Source organism: Rhinoderma darwinii, chromosome 6 (assembly GCF_050947455.1).
Source record: "Rhinoderma darwinii isolate aRhiDar2 chromosome 6, aRhiDar2.hap1, whole genome shotgun sequence".
Lineage (NCBI taxonomy): Eukaryota > Metazoa > Chordata > Amphibia > Anura > Rhinodermatidae > Rhinoderma > Rhinoderma darwinii.
In genome coordinates, this window is record NC_134692.1 from 13,024,379 (window position 1) to 13,038,046 (window position 13,668).

Here is a 13,668-nt window from a genome sequence, read left to right on the forward strand (position 1 = left end):
TATGGACCCCCTTCCGCCCCACCCCGTGGGCCCCCTTCCGCCAATATATCTGCAACTTACAAATTCTCATATTTCAAATAAATAATGGCCATATAGTGTTTTCCCTGCAGCGATAACATTCCTACTGGTCTAGGGCAGTGAAGGGGTTAATGAGAACATCTCTGGTGGGCTACGGTAGTATAACGAAGGGGTCAACTCCCTGTGAAAGAGTTAACTACCTGTCCTGAAGTCTACAAGACTCCTTTCTCCTTCTTGTCCATACTTGTTTTAAACCCCCCCCGCCCAGTGGCCTAAGTGGGCCCCCTTAGCCCTCCTGGACCCTGTGCAGCAGAACCGGCTGCATTGGGTTATATGATCGCCCCTGAATTTATCTTTCTTCTTGATTGAGGCCAAGCAATCTTTAGAACTCTATCAGCAATGATCTATAAGTTATGAGGCAGGAGAGGCAGATAATTTGTGTCTCCTGCACCATCCACTTCAAATACAATTTTCCAGGGCAAATTTCAATGATATTTCATAAAGTAAATTGCAGCATTTTTTAGACTTTATATATATAAAACGGAGAAGTTTGCTTAGTAGGTTCGCCCTGTGATTATACCTCTGTACATTTGGTAAGACTGTCCTTTATATGATACATGCTCAATGTAATCTATAAAAAATATATATTTTTTTATATAAAAATCCTTCTTAAAATATTTATAACATGTTTGTACCTGGGTTCAGATGTTACGGACATAACCTTGTGAATTCTTGGTCTGAATCTTTTTTCTACAATGCAAAATAACAATAACTATTTTCATACTATTTTTATTGATTTTTTTTACTGTTTTTGCTCTGAAATTTTAAAGGGCCGGGATTCTTAAATATTAAAGGGGTTGTACAGGATTAGAAAAACATAACTCCCAGCGTCACACCTGTCCATAGGTTTTGAATAGAGCAGAGCTGCAATACCACCTACAACCTGTGAACAGGTGTGGCACTGTTTTTGGAAGAAAGTAGCCATTTTTTTCTAATCCTGGGCCACCCCTCCAATGGCTAGTTCCGAAACATAAAATGTAGTCTGAGACCTTATCAACCTCAGCAACCACTTTACTCTGCTCCCCCAAGCATCCATCCTCCTGCTGTGTGTGGTATTTTTGTATTGGGAGCTTGGTCGGAGGCTGGAGCATGAGGGTCTTCTGCTTGGAAAGTACCACTCGCGGGTCGCAATTTGCATTATTCTTCTATTTTTGGAAGTTTAGCTTCAAGTTATTTCCATGGTATATCTGGTTCCTAAGTACAGGACAAGGGGTGGACTGCAGGGCGTGTGCTATCTGTATGATCCCAGAAGGTGCAGCAGCCGCCCATAAGGAAGGGGACTCCTCCGATAGCCTGCCCTTCGAGGCCTGTGACCACTATTGATCTTATTAATTTGATATTAGTTAGACATTGTATAGCACTATTATTAGATTATTACTTTATGTATGGAGCTGTTATGTGGTCACTGTATGTTGCTATTATTTGGGCACTATATGGTGATCTTTACTTATTACTTAGGCAATTCTATGGAAGTGTTATTTGGCCAACATATGGCACTATTAGGGCGGGTTCACACATGGCGGAATTTCACTTAAATTCCGCTGCGGACACTCCGCAGCGTTAATCCGCAGCGGAGCCGTTTCTCCATTGACTTTCACTTTAATTTAGCAGTGTTCGTTTACACGATGCGTACAATTCCGCTGCGGAGCATAGGCTGCGGAGCGGAATTTGGTGTCCGCAGCATGCTCTGTCTGTTGCGGAGCAGTGGCGGACTGGTTGCGGACTCATGGCGGAATTTCTCCATTGACTTCAATGGAGAGTCAAAATTCCGCAATGAAGTCCGCAGATCTTATGTGTGCTGCGGAGCGTATTGTTTTTACTACCATGACATTTCTTCATTCTGGCTGGACCTATGTATTTCTAGGTCTACAGCCAGACTGAGGAAGTCAATGGGGCTCCCGTAATGACGGGAGCGTTGCTAGGAGACGTCAGTAAATAGTCACTGTCCAGGGTGCTGAAAGAGTTACGCGATCGGCAGTAACTGTTTCTGCACCCGGGACAGTGACTACCGATCTCAATATACATGTATCTGTAAAAAAAAATATAAGTTCATACTTACCGAGAACTCCCTGCGTCTGTCTCCAGTCCGGCCTCCCAGGATGACGTTTCAGTGTAAGTGACGGCTGCAGCCAATCACAGGCCAAGCACAGGCTGCAGCGGTCACATGGACTGGAGCGTCATCCAGGGAGGTCGGGCCGGATGCCGAAAGAGGGACGCGTCACCAAGACAACGGGCGGTAAGTATGAATTTCTTTGACTTTCACTAGGGAAAGTGCTGTCCCTTCTCTCTATCCTGCACTGATAGAGAGAAGGGAAGCACTTTTCCTGCAGTCCGCAGCGGCCAGTCCGCATCAATTTTCTGCACATTTTGTGCAGATCCGCTGCAGAATCTGCAACGCAGATTCTGTGCGGCATTGATGCGGACAGTTGCGGAGGAATTCCGCCATGTGTGGTCATGCCCTTACATGGGCAACATACTGTGGGGCCCTTATATTAGGCACTATATGGTATAGTTATTTGTGCACTGTATGACAGTACACCATATCTAGGGGGCGCCAACGCAACGTACCACACAGGGCATCATCCAATATAAGGCCGACCCTGGTGGATTGATGATACAAACTGTATGGTCTATTGGAACACCTACCCTGCCTGGAACGAAACGTAACAGTGTGCCGTATCTAATTATTCGTGTGGTCATGAGGGTGCACAATGTTTTTGGTCTGTGTCACTACATACTATATCTGGTGGCAGATGAAGGTTTTATTTCCAATGACAATTTACTTAATGGAATCTCCACTGCAGATGTGGAAGGACAGATGTCGTCAGGGTGTTCCAGAGTCATCTGGTCATTGTCCGTGGTACCTTCCTCTGAGGTTTCGAACCCTGAAGAGTACACAAAATATATTGTCTACGAAATTAGAAGTGACATAACTGTGATCTGCGGAGGAACTGACCCTTACCGTTATGGTCTACAGGCCGTGGCATGGACAGAACATCCTCAGTTATAGTAGGTGCTATAGGTTGAACATTTTCCGATCCATCGAACCTGGTTTCTATTAAAATACAAAAAAAAAACGAGTAATACAGTAACAACAGGAGTACGGTGGATCACAATTATGCTAGTTTTCAGAGTGCCATCATCTTTCAGTACCTGACTCTTCCCTGAGAAGGCTCTCGCTCATATGCAGGTTTTGTACCAGGCTGTGGCGGTAAATGAAGCTGCCGCCTCCACATTGCTGGCATCTATGTGCATGTGGCTCAAGAAATAGTGCGCACTTGTGATGGATGCTCCTGCTCTGTTCCCGAAGCCATAACTCATAAGCGGTTTCCTGCAGCAAAGGCGTGCAGAAGTGCATCACCCGGCAGGGCCATTGTTCTATTGGGTCACCAAAGGCCCACCAGGGTGCCCAGCCTATGAAGAGAAAAATAAGGTCATATGTTTCCAGTAGGGGCATGGCTATCTTTAAAGGGGTTCTCCGTTTTGGACAACCTCTACTTGTTAGAAGCATCCCTTGACAATAAGCTGATCACAAAGTGTCCTCCTGCTGGGACCCTCAGCAATCAGCTGTAATCTGTTGGGAAACCTGGCAGCAAGTGTTTGATTTTCCTGCAGCGCCACCGCAGGGGAAATGAAGCACTACACAGTGTCCATTCATATCAATATGTTGTCTGTGTAATACAGGACAGGTCCTCCAGAGAGAGAGACGCCCTATGTAACCGCTCTCCACTCTGACCAAGAGATGAGGATCCTGAACAGAGGACCCCAGATATTAATTCAGAATTCCCTAATGGGGTGTATGACAATTGGTTTTCTAAAGTGGTTAGTGGTTGACGGCTGTAGGTTAGAGGTTGACGGCTGTAGGTTAGAGGTTGACGGCTGTAAGTTAGAGGTTGATGGCTGTATGTTAGAGGTTGATGGCTGTATGTTAGAGGTTGATGGCTGTATGTTAGTGGTTGATGGCTGTATGTTAGTGGTTGATGGCTGTATGTTAGTGGTTGATGGCTGTATGTTAGTGGTTGATGGCTGTATGTTAGACGTTGATGGCTGTATGTTAGAGGTTGATGGCTGTATGTTAGAGGTTGATGGCTGTATGTTAGAGGTTGATGGCTGTATGTTAGAGGTTGACGGCTGCATGTTAGAGGTTGACGGCTGCATGTTAGAGGTTGACGGCTGCAGGTTAGAGGTTGACGGCTGTAGGTTAGAGGTTGACGGCTGTAGGTTAGAGGTCGATGGCTGTAGGTTAGTGGTTGATGGCAGTATGTTAGAGGTTGATGGCTGTATGTTAGAGGTTGATGGCTGTAAGTTAGTGGATGATGGCTGTATGTTAGTGGTTGATGGCTGTATGTTAGTGGTTGATGGCTGTATGTTAGAGGTTGATGGCTGTATATTAGAGGTTGATGGCTGTATGTTAGAGGTTGATGGCTGTAAGTTAGTGGTTGATGGCTGTATGTTAGACGTTGATGGCTGTACGTTAGACGTTGATGGCTGTACGTTAGAGGTTGATGACTGTATGTTAGAGGTTGATGGCTCTATGTTAGAGATTGATGGCTGTAAGTTAGAGATTGATGGCTGTATGTTAGAGGTTGATGGCTGTATGTTAGTGGTTGATGGCTGTATGTTAGTGGTTGATGTCTGTATGTTAGTGGTTGATGGCTGTATGTTAGAGGTTGATGACTGTAGGTTAGAGGTTGATGGCTGTATGTTAGTGGTTGATGGCTGTAAGTTAGTAGTTGATGGCTGTATGTTAGTGGTTGACGGCTGTATGTTAGAGGTTGATGGCTGTATGTTAGAGATTGATGGCTGTAGGTTAGAGGTTGATGGCTGTAGGTTAGAGGTTGATGGCTGTATGTTAGTGGTTGATGGCTGTAAGTTAGTGGTTGATGGCTGTATGTTAGTGGTTGACGGCTGTATGTTAGAGGTTGACGGCTGTATGTTAGTGGTTGACGGCTGTATGTTAGAGGTTGACGGCTGTATGTTAGTGGTTGACGGCTGTATGTTAGAGGTTGACGGCTGTATGTTAGAGGTTGATGGCTGTATGTTAGAGGTTAATGGCTGTATGTTAGAGGTTGATGGCTGTATGTTAGAGGTTGATGGCTGTATGTTAGAGGTTGATGGCTGTATGTTAGGGGGTGATGGCTGTATGTTAGTGGTTGATGGCTGTATGTTAGAGGTTGATGGCTGTATATTAGTGGTTGATGGTTGTAAGTTAGAGGTTGATGGCTGTATGTTAGTGGTTGATGGCTGTATGTTAAAGGATGATGGCTGTATGTTAGTGGTTGATGGCTGTAGGTTAGAGGTTGATGGCTGTATGTTAGAGGTTGATGGCTGTATGTTAGTGGTTGATGGCTGTATGTTAGTGGTTGATGGCTGTATGTTAGTGGTTGATGGCTGTATGTTAGTGGTTGATGGTTGTAAGTTAGTGGTCGATGGCTGTATGTTAGAGGTTCATGGCTGTAAGTTAGAGGTTGATGGCTGTATGTTAGCGGTTGATGTATGTTGTTGGTGGCTGGTATTCGTCATTATTGGTTGTGGCTCTTTGTGACTGGTGTTTAGGCCTTTATAATTTTGGCTGATGGCTGAAAGTTGGTTCTTTTGAAAGTCCTAAATGGCTTAGTCTATCTATTATCATAACTACTTTCCTTTTTCCCCTTCCTGGGGGGTACCAGTAGGACAGCAACACATCTGTGTATGGGTAAGTGCCCAACTCCTTGTGTCTTGTCCATTGCTGTTTGTTGCACACTCCAAGATGTGTGACTTGACCAAGGAATTAATGGTGACTTTCAACTTGCCCCGTGCCCCCTCTGGCAAGACATGTCTGAGTAAAACAGTGCTGAACTTCTGGCCAATCAGTGCTGCACACTTTACCAGTATTTGCTGAGCTGCCGTCATATTATCCAACTGAGAAAGAGCTATACCTGCATATGGAGGGGGAAATGTTAGGACTAGTGTCCCTCATTATGAAAACTCCAAAAGCGCATGGATCGTTGCTTCTGCAGGTGCACTTTGAAAATCATACATGGATACGAGATCTATAAGTGCCAAACCTTTCAGTGGATATGGGAGTTGGATGTTCTGGAGATTTACAGCTTCGTTCAATTTACAAGAAAATATTCTGTCTTCTGTCTGCTCCTGGACCATGGACATCACCTTACGGGCGTTCATCCACCTGCTGAGAGCTACAAGTGAAGCAATAAGAATAAGATGTGTTGTGTGGCGGCTGTAATTTACAAAAATAAATGAAATGTATCCTTGGAGGGAAGCACTATAGATGTGTACAGTTGTATAGTCTATTGTCCACACATTACTCACATCTGGGCCTTTCCACCGCCTCCTTTTGGGCCTGACGGCAACTCTTGACTTGTTTCAGAAGGTTGTCGACCTCATCACCTTCATCTCTTTCAACTGGCTCCAGCATCAGGATTTTGTTATAACGCAAACTTTTTAGCAGCTCATTCAGGTAATAAGGAACACCATGGCTCCTCTCTATTAACAGCCTGCAGAGGAGAAGAGAGGCTACACATTAAAGGACTAGTTCACTTTGGAAAATCTCTACTTGTTAGACGAGTCCCTTGACGAGCTGCTCACAAAGTGTTCTCATGCTGGGACTTCTAGTGATCAGGAGTAATCAGTGGGAAAACCTGTCAGGAAGTGTTCAATTTCTCCACAGCGCCACCACAGGGAAAACTAAGCATTACAAGGCTGAATTACATCCAGCCAATCAGCTGAATATTAAAAACCCTGTTGGTCATTGTGTCAGAAAATACCCTTCATCCATCTGTTCTGCACTGAACAACCTTTGGAAGATGGCAAACATCTCGTTACCAAGTAGGGAAATCATGGACTTGATTGACACGAGGAGGGTAACCCAATCCTCTAAAAATCAAGGTATTTACAGTGAACTAAAATGAAATATTGTCATCTTGATGGATATTCAGAAGAAATAGGTCCAAAATTCTGTGCTGAATGATTTCATAATATATCAATACAATGGTTAGAGCTCAGTTTTTCTGATACAGAGCTTCAAATCCAAAGCTTCCCTTCACACAGTAATGAGTTAAAAGGGTTTTGCGGGACTAATATTGATGGCCCGTCCTTAGGAGAAGTCATCAATATTAGATCAGTGGGCGTCGGACTGACGACACCCCCACCGATCAGTTGATTGGAGGAGCTGCGGCGCTCCTGCGACTGCTTTGGCCTCTTCATTATTTTCCAGGCACAGCAACTACCAAATGAATGGAGCAGTAACTCCACGAACCCCTTTTGGCGACTTACATTTCCAGTTCGCTGGGAATGCTGATGACCCCCAGGCTGTGACAAGCAATGTCGGGAATAACGGTTGGCTCCAGTTCTTTCAGATGAACATAGACGGTGTTTGGGCTCCTGAGCACATGTGCCGCCGCTTTGCTTATCTGTTTCTCATAACGAAAAGGGCGCAATGCCATCACCAGAAACAGGGGCACAGAATCTGCGATTTCCGAGAGGAATTCCCAAGAAGCAGCATCAATGTACTGAGCATCATCGATAATGCACACAATCATCGCTTCCTCTGCAGCCTGCGGGAGAGATAATTGGGAAGATATAGGGGCACAATTATAAAACATTTGCACAGACCATTCTTTGCAGTAGATCTAGAGTAGTGAATGCAAACTTATTCGTGCCAAATGCCACATTTTTACATGTTCGTTTCGTGGCTGATAGATTACGGTTTAGGGGTGTGGTTTAATTTGTGCCTCATGTGTCCTATTTTGTATGCCCAAAAAAAAAAAGAGCCAATGGTTTAGACCAGGCGTACATTGCAGAAGGAGTTTTCTATTGGCTGAAAGTTTGTGCACCATTTCTGTGAATTTGGGACACGTCCAGTAGAAATTGCCAATGGAAACCACGACGGCAAAATTTTACTTTTTATAAATGTGCCCCATTATGTCTAAAACTGATGGAACCTAACTGGGTAACTGTCATCTCAGCTCCCACGATGAATTACTCTCTAGTAAGGGCATGTCCACACAGAGGAAATTTTGCGGCGGAATCCGCCTCCCATTCATTTAAATGGGAGTCGGGCGCTTCTTTTTCCGTCTAACTGACTTTTTCAGCAAGAAAAAGGAGCGTCCTGCTTAATATTCGGGCGGATTCTGCCTGAACCTCCCATTGAAGTCAATGGGAGAAGGAATCTTCCTGCCGACGACAGGAATAATTCTGCAGCGGACGCTCCACGCAAAAGCGGCCGTGTAAACAGGGCCTAACAGGGTACCAGCAGAATTCTGAATTTAGCTTTATACCTGACTGGAAAATAAAATATAATTTAACTCAAAATAAGTCAAGTAAAGCTGCTGGGTGTATCCTCTATTACGACATACCCTTACAATATACCTGTTGGAGGATTCGGATCATCAGCTTCTCCATCTCCTTATATTTTACATCTTGGTCCATCAGGGACACTTCCTCAGTGATGGGAAACTGAAGAACACAAACACAATGATGCCAGATCAGTGTAAAGGAGGAACCCTTGTAAAATAATCCCCGTCCCCTACTATAGAATTATCAGATCTCGCTGCTGCGGAGCATTGTGCAGGATTGTAAGTAGGTGACAGATAAAAGGGAATATGACTGCAGGATCAGACTACACAGGGTTTGTTTGTAGTCTGTTACCATGGAGACACATAGTTCTACATAGGTGCTGTAGATATTATATAAAAATATTTTTTTAATTGAAACCATTTGCAATGATACTTCATTTTTTTAGTCACTTGTAGACATGAGGTGTCCAGTACATAAACTTTACCTTGACCAGGAAAATATTATTGAACAAGCAGAGATTCTTCACGTTCTCGCCGTCTGAGATTTTGCTCAGTACAACTTTTTCCCTTTCTGCAAATCCCCTACACCCGTCAATACGAAGAAAGATCGCCATGAAATTCTGCATCGTATATAATGGCTGCCTCCTGTTCATCTTGCTCAGCTCCAGGGCAATGACCCTGAGAATAGGAAGGATATCAAGTATATTAAAAGGATCCAAATTAATAGCGATCAGGAGATGTCCAGAAGTGGTGGAACTACAAATAGCAGCATGCCTTGGTACATCTCATTCAATAGCAATCACAGAGCCAAGGTTTGGGGATGCATAAGAATGGATCCAGAAATAATTTAGGCATTTCCCAGTTATATCTGTTTCCGGGAAAACTGGGTGACAACTAATATGTCAGCCATTGCAGCTCCCACAAGGGTTGTCCCCCAGCTTTCCCACACATGAAGCTGATGATATAACTCACCTGTAATCATCACATTGCGCCATATAATGGATTTCAGCCAAAATCTGAGTTTTACCAAATCCTCGGGCACCTTCATAGACCAGCACACGCTGACAGTCCTGCCACCTGCAGTCCCTGCTGCAAGTGAATTCTTTAACTGAACTTCTGAACAGGTCAATTTCCATATCGCGACCTGTAATAGAAAACCAGCTGTAAGGCTGTATTCACACATACAGATTTAGATGCAGTTTTTGGTGCAGATTTTTGAGCCAAAGTCTGGAGTCAACCTTAAAAACGGCATGTGTGAACGCAGCCTTAGGATCTGTTCATGAATTGGTCCTCCCTCCTTTACTATATTTGTGCACGACTACTACTGATTGTAAATATGTTGTCATACTGTATGGTCTGACCCGGATACGAGTGTATGGTGTGACCTGGGCCCACGTGTGCATATCTGCTAGGGTAAATTCACACAATGCAGTTTTGGTGCAGTTTTTGCCTATCTTGTGTAACCGCTAGGCTTGTGTCACGTTGACTTGTTACCATTATGAAATAAACCTCCTTGTGAGTAAAGATACGTCTGCAATTTACTTCCTTGTCATCTCCGATATCTTCTGTGCCATTCCTCTGCGGGGCTACACCCGGGCCAAAAACCCTTGAGTCAAACATTACATGACCACGTATAAGGCTACATGATGTTCCCTGCAACCCAAATAGTTGGCCGCATGGAGCTACCCCTGTGTTATCAGGTGATCGCCTCTGGTCAGAAAAGCTGGACCTGGGATGACTTATTCACAGGTGTAACTTGAAGCAGTTGGGCCCCAATGCAAAATCTGTTATAGGGCCCCCCACCTACCATGTGTCATTTATAATTCTTGTGCTATGTCTGCACCCCCTAAAGCTACGCCCTTGATTTCATTCTAAGAAGGGGATGTCCAGCTGGGACTGATGGAATTTTCTTCATAGATCAGAAAACTTTAAATTCTTTAAAAAAGTTGACGTTGTTAATTGTAAATGCCATGATCGGTCACGTCATGCTGGGAGTTATAGTTCCTCAACAGATGGAGAGTCACAGTCCATAAATACCGTAGAATTTAGATACAATCTGTATTATGGCTACTAAACAAACTACTGACTTACCCAGCAGGGGGCGTTTTTCATCCCTTTCCGTGGTCATGTACGCTTTTCCTATTGTTCTGTTCCAATGGTAAAAGAAGATTCATATTAAATCCCGGTTAGAAAGCACATGGGTAAAATACAGGTTTAATAGCACGCTAAGTCATTATGGCGCAAACCCTATCGCATCGGCAAAGGGTATCTTTACTTTTTCCTGGCATTTGATACTTGTCATTTTGATATATTTAACATCAACAGGTCCAAAATTCTGTCCTAATTAATTTCATAATATATCTGTATAGGGATGTTAGCTTTGTTTTTCTGACACAGGGCTCCAAATCCCCTGCGTAGACATAGAACTAAATGATAAAAATAGATTTTCCTCCAGCCACCACTAGGGGGAGCTCACCCACACATATGTGTACAGTTAATATGGAAATCAATGGAAGCAGGCAATCTGGCGCCCCATGTATGCTCTTTTAATGACGAGTTCTCTGATATCAAAACAATAATATAACGCTGGTCAGATTTGGGGCAAATATTCCCATCCAGGGGTTGTCAAGTCCATGTAGATAAATCTGTATCATTGTATAACTCTAAATCTAGGCCAGCGCCATTTCTCTCCATACTCACGTTTCTTCCTTGCACCCCAGGTACTGGTACAGGGTCCCAGGGTTGGCCACACCTTTCATTTCTTTGGGTGGGAGTTCACTGAACAGATATGCTGGAAGCTTGGAATCTTGGTACGTCTCCGGATCACATGACACTAACCCGGGGTAATGCATCATCATGCGGGCCGCTAGATTCACCTTTCTGCCAATGACTGCACAGTAAGATGACGAGAAACATGACTGATCCTAACAAGGACAACTCCACCCGAAATACGACTAGAACGGAACATTGTACCAGGTGCTAGCAATGGGCATCATCATCGTCATCATCATACAAGCCCATCCCAACCAGCTCCATTATTATAATCACTAAACATTAGAAAAGTCAATTTGCTAATTGTACTCAGGACCCCTATACCTGTGTATTCATGGCGGGCTGCATGGCCAACTACCCCACAGAAGACTGGGCCGCTGGTGACACCAATGGAGGCAAACCTTTAACACAAGAAAGACACAAAGAAAATGAATGTAGTAAAACTTTTACAAAAAATAGCTTCTGTGTCTCTAAGTGATGTTCTATGGCACAAATTAACAAAATATTACTCTGTGCCTCCAAATAGGAATCCCTATGGTATTCCGTATTAAAGAACGGTGTTTTGTAACTGCAGAACAGGAGTCGACGAAGGATCAGACTACACACAGACTTTGTTTGTAGTCTGTTACCATGGGGACACATTTTTAATTAAGACTACTTGCAAAGTTGTTTCTTTTTTATTTTAGATGCATTGGAGCAATTAAAATGGTTTAAAAAAACAAACATACATACCCTTTAGAGGGGTTGTCCTGGATGCTACTAATCTCAGGCAACCCTAGAACATTGTTTGCCCTTCCTACCTGAGAGATACAATGCTCTCTGAGCAGAAGCTATGTATGTTGAAGGCACGATGTAGGGCATGTGCACACTCATCCTCCTGTTTGTCCCCTGGAAGCCCAAAGACGCACAAAAAAGTGCAACCCTGGAAGGAACAGAAAATATCGCAAATAAATGGAACTGATATGTTCAGATGTAGGTCCAGCTATTCTGAGACATCCGCATAGGTTGTAGACATAATGGGTCAATGAAGAGTCTTACATTTCCAGGTATATCCTTTCTTACACTCACCTTGTCAAATGCAAATATCTTGTTAATTCTACCACGATGACGACTGATCTGCTTGAGGATGCCCATGGTGGCATCTTGCATGGCTTGACACAGCAACTCAATAGAAGAACTTTCATGGAATTGCAAATTCAGGAACAGCACAGTCACCGGTCTCATCTCAGAGAGATACTCCAAGGGTTGGTCATCATCCAACTACAGTAGAGGGAGAGGAAATGGATCAGTGAAGACCACTGGAGTATCATGAAGTTCTAATGTCTTCAGACAAGACTACCTTCCGCAGCACGGTCTCCATGACGTACTTCCGCAAAATCTGCTCTAGGGTAGGACTGGGGCTGAGAAGTGACACTTTCCTGTAACCTTCTACAAGAAGAAAAAAGTAATTTAGTAGCTTGAGCTTCTTTGTATGGTCTTATACAATATTTCCATTGACGAGGTTCTATACAGCTATTTTTCAAGACATGGACAAACATGTCCAGCATGTCCAGGTTAATCTGCCCTTTCTTCTATTCATCAAGAAGAGGGTAAGAAACATTGGACACAAGATGGTAGGATCCGACTACACAGGGTTTGTTTGTAGTCTGTAACCATGGAGACACATAGATTTACATAGGTGCTGTATAGATAAAACGGTAGGATATTTTTAATCAAACACTATCTAAATAGATACTTCTTTTTTTTTTTTTTAAATGTATTGATGCAATATTACATTGGGTGAGATTTATTGATTCGGTTTTAAAATTAGACTAAGACTAGACCAGACAGGCAGAAATTGTGCTAAATGGATCACAGTGGTGCAGGCTTTATGATAAGTTTGACGCATCTTGTTATGTTAGGCACTTTCTCTTACGCCAACTGGCTGGAGTAGTTTACACTAATATTTTGCGTCAAAAGAATAGTACACACCATTAATAAATCTGGCGCATTTTACGACTACTCTTAGCCACTCCCCTTTTTTAGACACTGTTAAAAACCATCGAATCAGGTCTAAAAAATAATAAATTTGGTGCACGACATGTACATCAGGTTTTTGGTGCAATTTAAGGCATAATTCGGGTGCATTTTACTTTGTAAATCTCCCCTAATGTTTGCATAAGTATACACACCCCTTTTTAATCCTATCATTCAGTTTAAATGTATTTACCATGTGCATTAGGCTCATGTTGAAGGTGATTGCCATATTCTTGTAGGTGTGCTTCTAAGTCAAAGCTTGTCTTCCTCTTAATGTAACGCAGCTAGAGGAATGGACACATGCACGAAATATAACAACCTTTAATAAATCATATTAAATCATCAGAATGGCAACCGAAGAAACACTACCACCTGCTCTCCATGTCCTCGTCAGTCAATATGCCCTTCTAGTCTTATCTCCATGTGGCACTAGAGACAGTTTTTCTTCCTTATGAAGTAGAGCTATTTTGCATATTTTTCCCAGGAAGCATTGCCCTAAAGACTC

General features: G+C 43.3%; 1 protein-coding gene across 4 annotated transcripts in view; it reads right to left on the minus strand.

The window, feature by feature from the left end:
* ADCY10 (adenylate cyclase 10) overlaps positions 1 to 13,668 on the minus strand; it is a 32,446-nt gene that overhangs the window by 10,647 nt on the left and 8,131 nt on the right. For all 4 annotated transcript variants that reach the window (XM_075829172.1, XM_075829171.1, XM_075829170.1 and 1 more), the window contains exons 6-22: positions 13,357 to 13,447; positions 12,487 to 12,575; positions 12,216 to 12,407; positions 11,948 to 12,069; positions 11,472 to 11,548; positions 11,076 to 11,265; positions 10,467 to 10,522; positions 9,348 to 9,519; positions 8,861 to 9,053; positions 8,449 to 8,535; positions 7,354 to 7,634; positions 6,391 to 6,575; positions 6,126 to 6,257; positions 3,232 to 3,492; positions 3,041 to 3,133; positions 2,862 to 2,963; positions 714 to 768 (exon numbers count right to left, since the gene is read on the minus strand). In XM_075829172.1, coding sequence (XP_075685287.1) covers positions 714 to 768; positions 2,862 to 2,963; positions 3,041 to 3,133; positions 3,232 to 3,492; positions 6,126 to 6,257; positions 6,391 to 6,575; positions 7,354 to 7,634; positions 8,449 to 8,535; positions 8,861 to 9,053; positions 9,348 to 9,519; positions 10,467 to 10,522; positions 11,076 to 11,265; positions 11,472 to 11,548; positions 11,948 to 12,069; positions 12,216 to 12,407; positions 12,487 to 12,575; positions 13,357 to 13,447 — 2,378 coding nt within the window. The remainder of the gene's footprint in view (positions 1 to 713; positions 769 to 2,861; positions 2,964 to 3,040; positions 3,134 to 3,231; positions 3,493 to 6,125; positions 6,258 to 6,390; positions 6,576 to 7,353; positions 7,635 to 8,448; positions 8,536 to 8,860; positions 9,054 to 9,347; positions 9,520 to 10,466; positions 10,523 to 11,075; positions 11,266 to 11,471; positions 11,549 to 11,947; positions 12,070 to 12,215; positions 12,408 to 12,486; positions 12,576 to 13,356; positions 13,448 to 13,668) is intronic.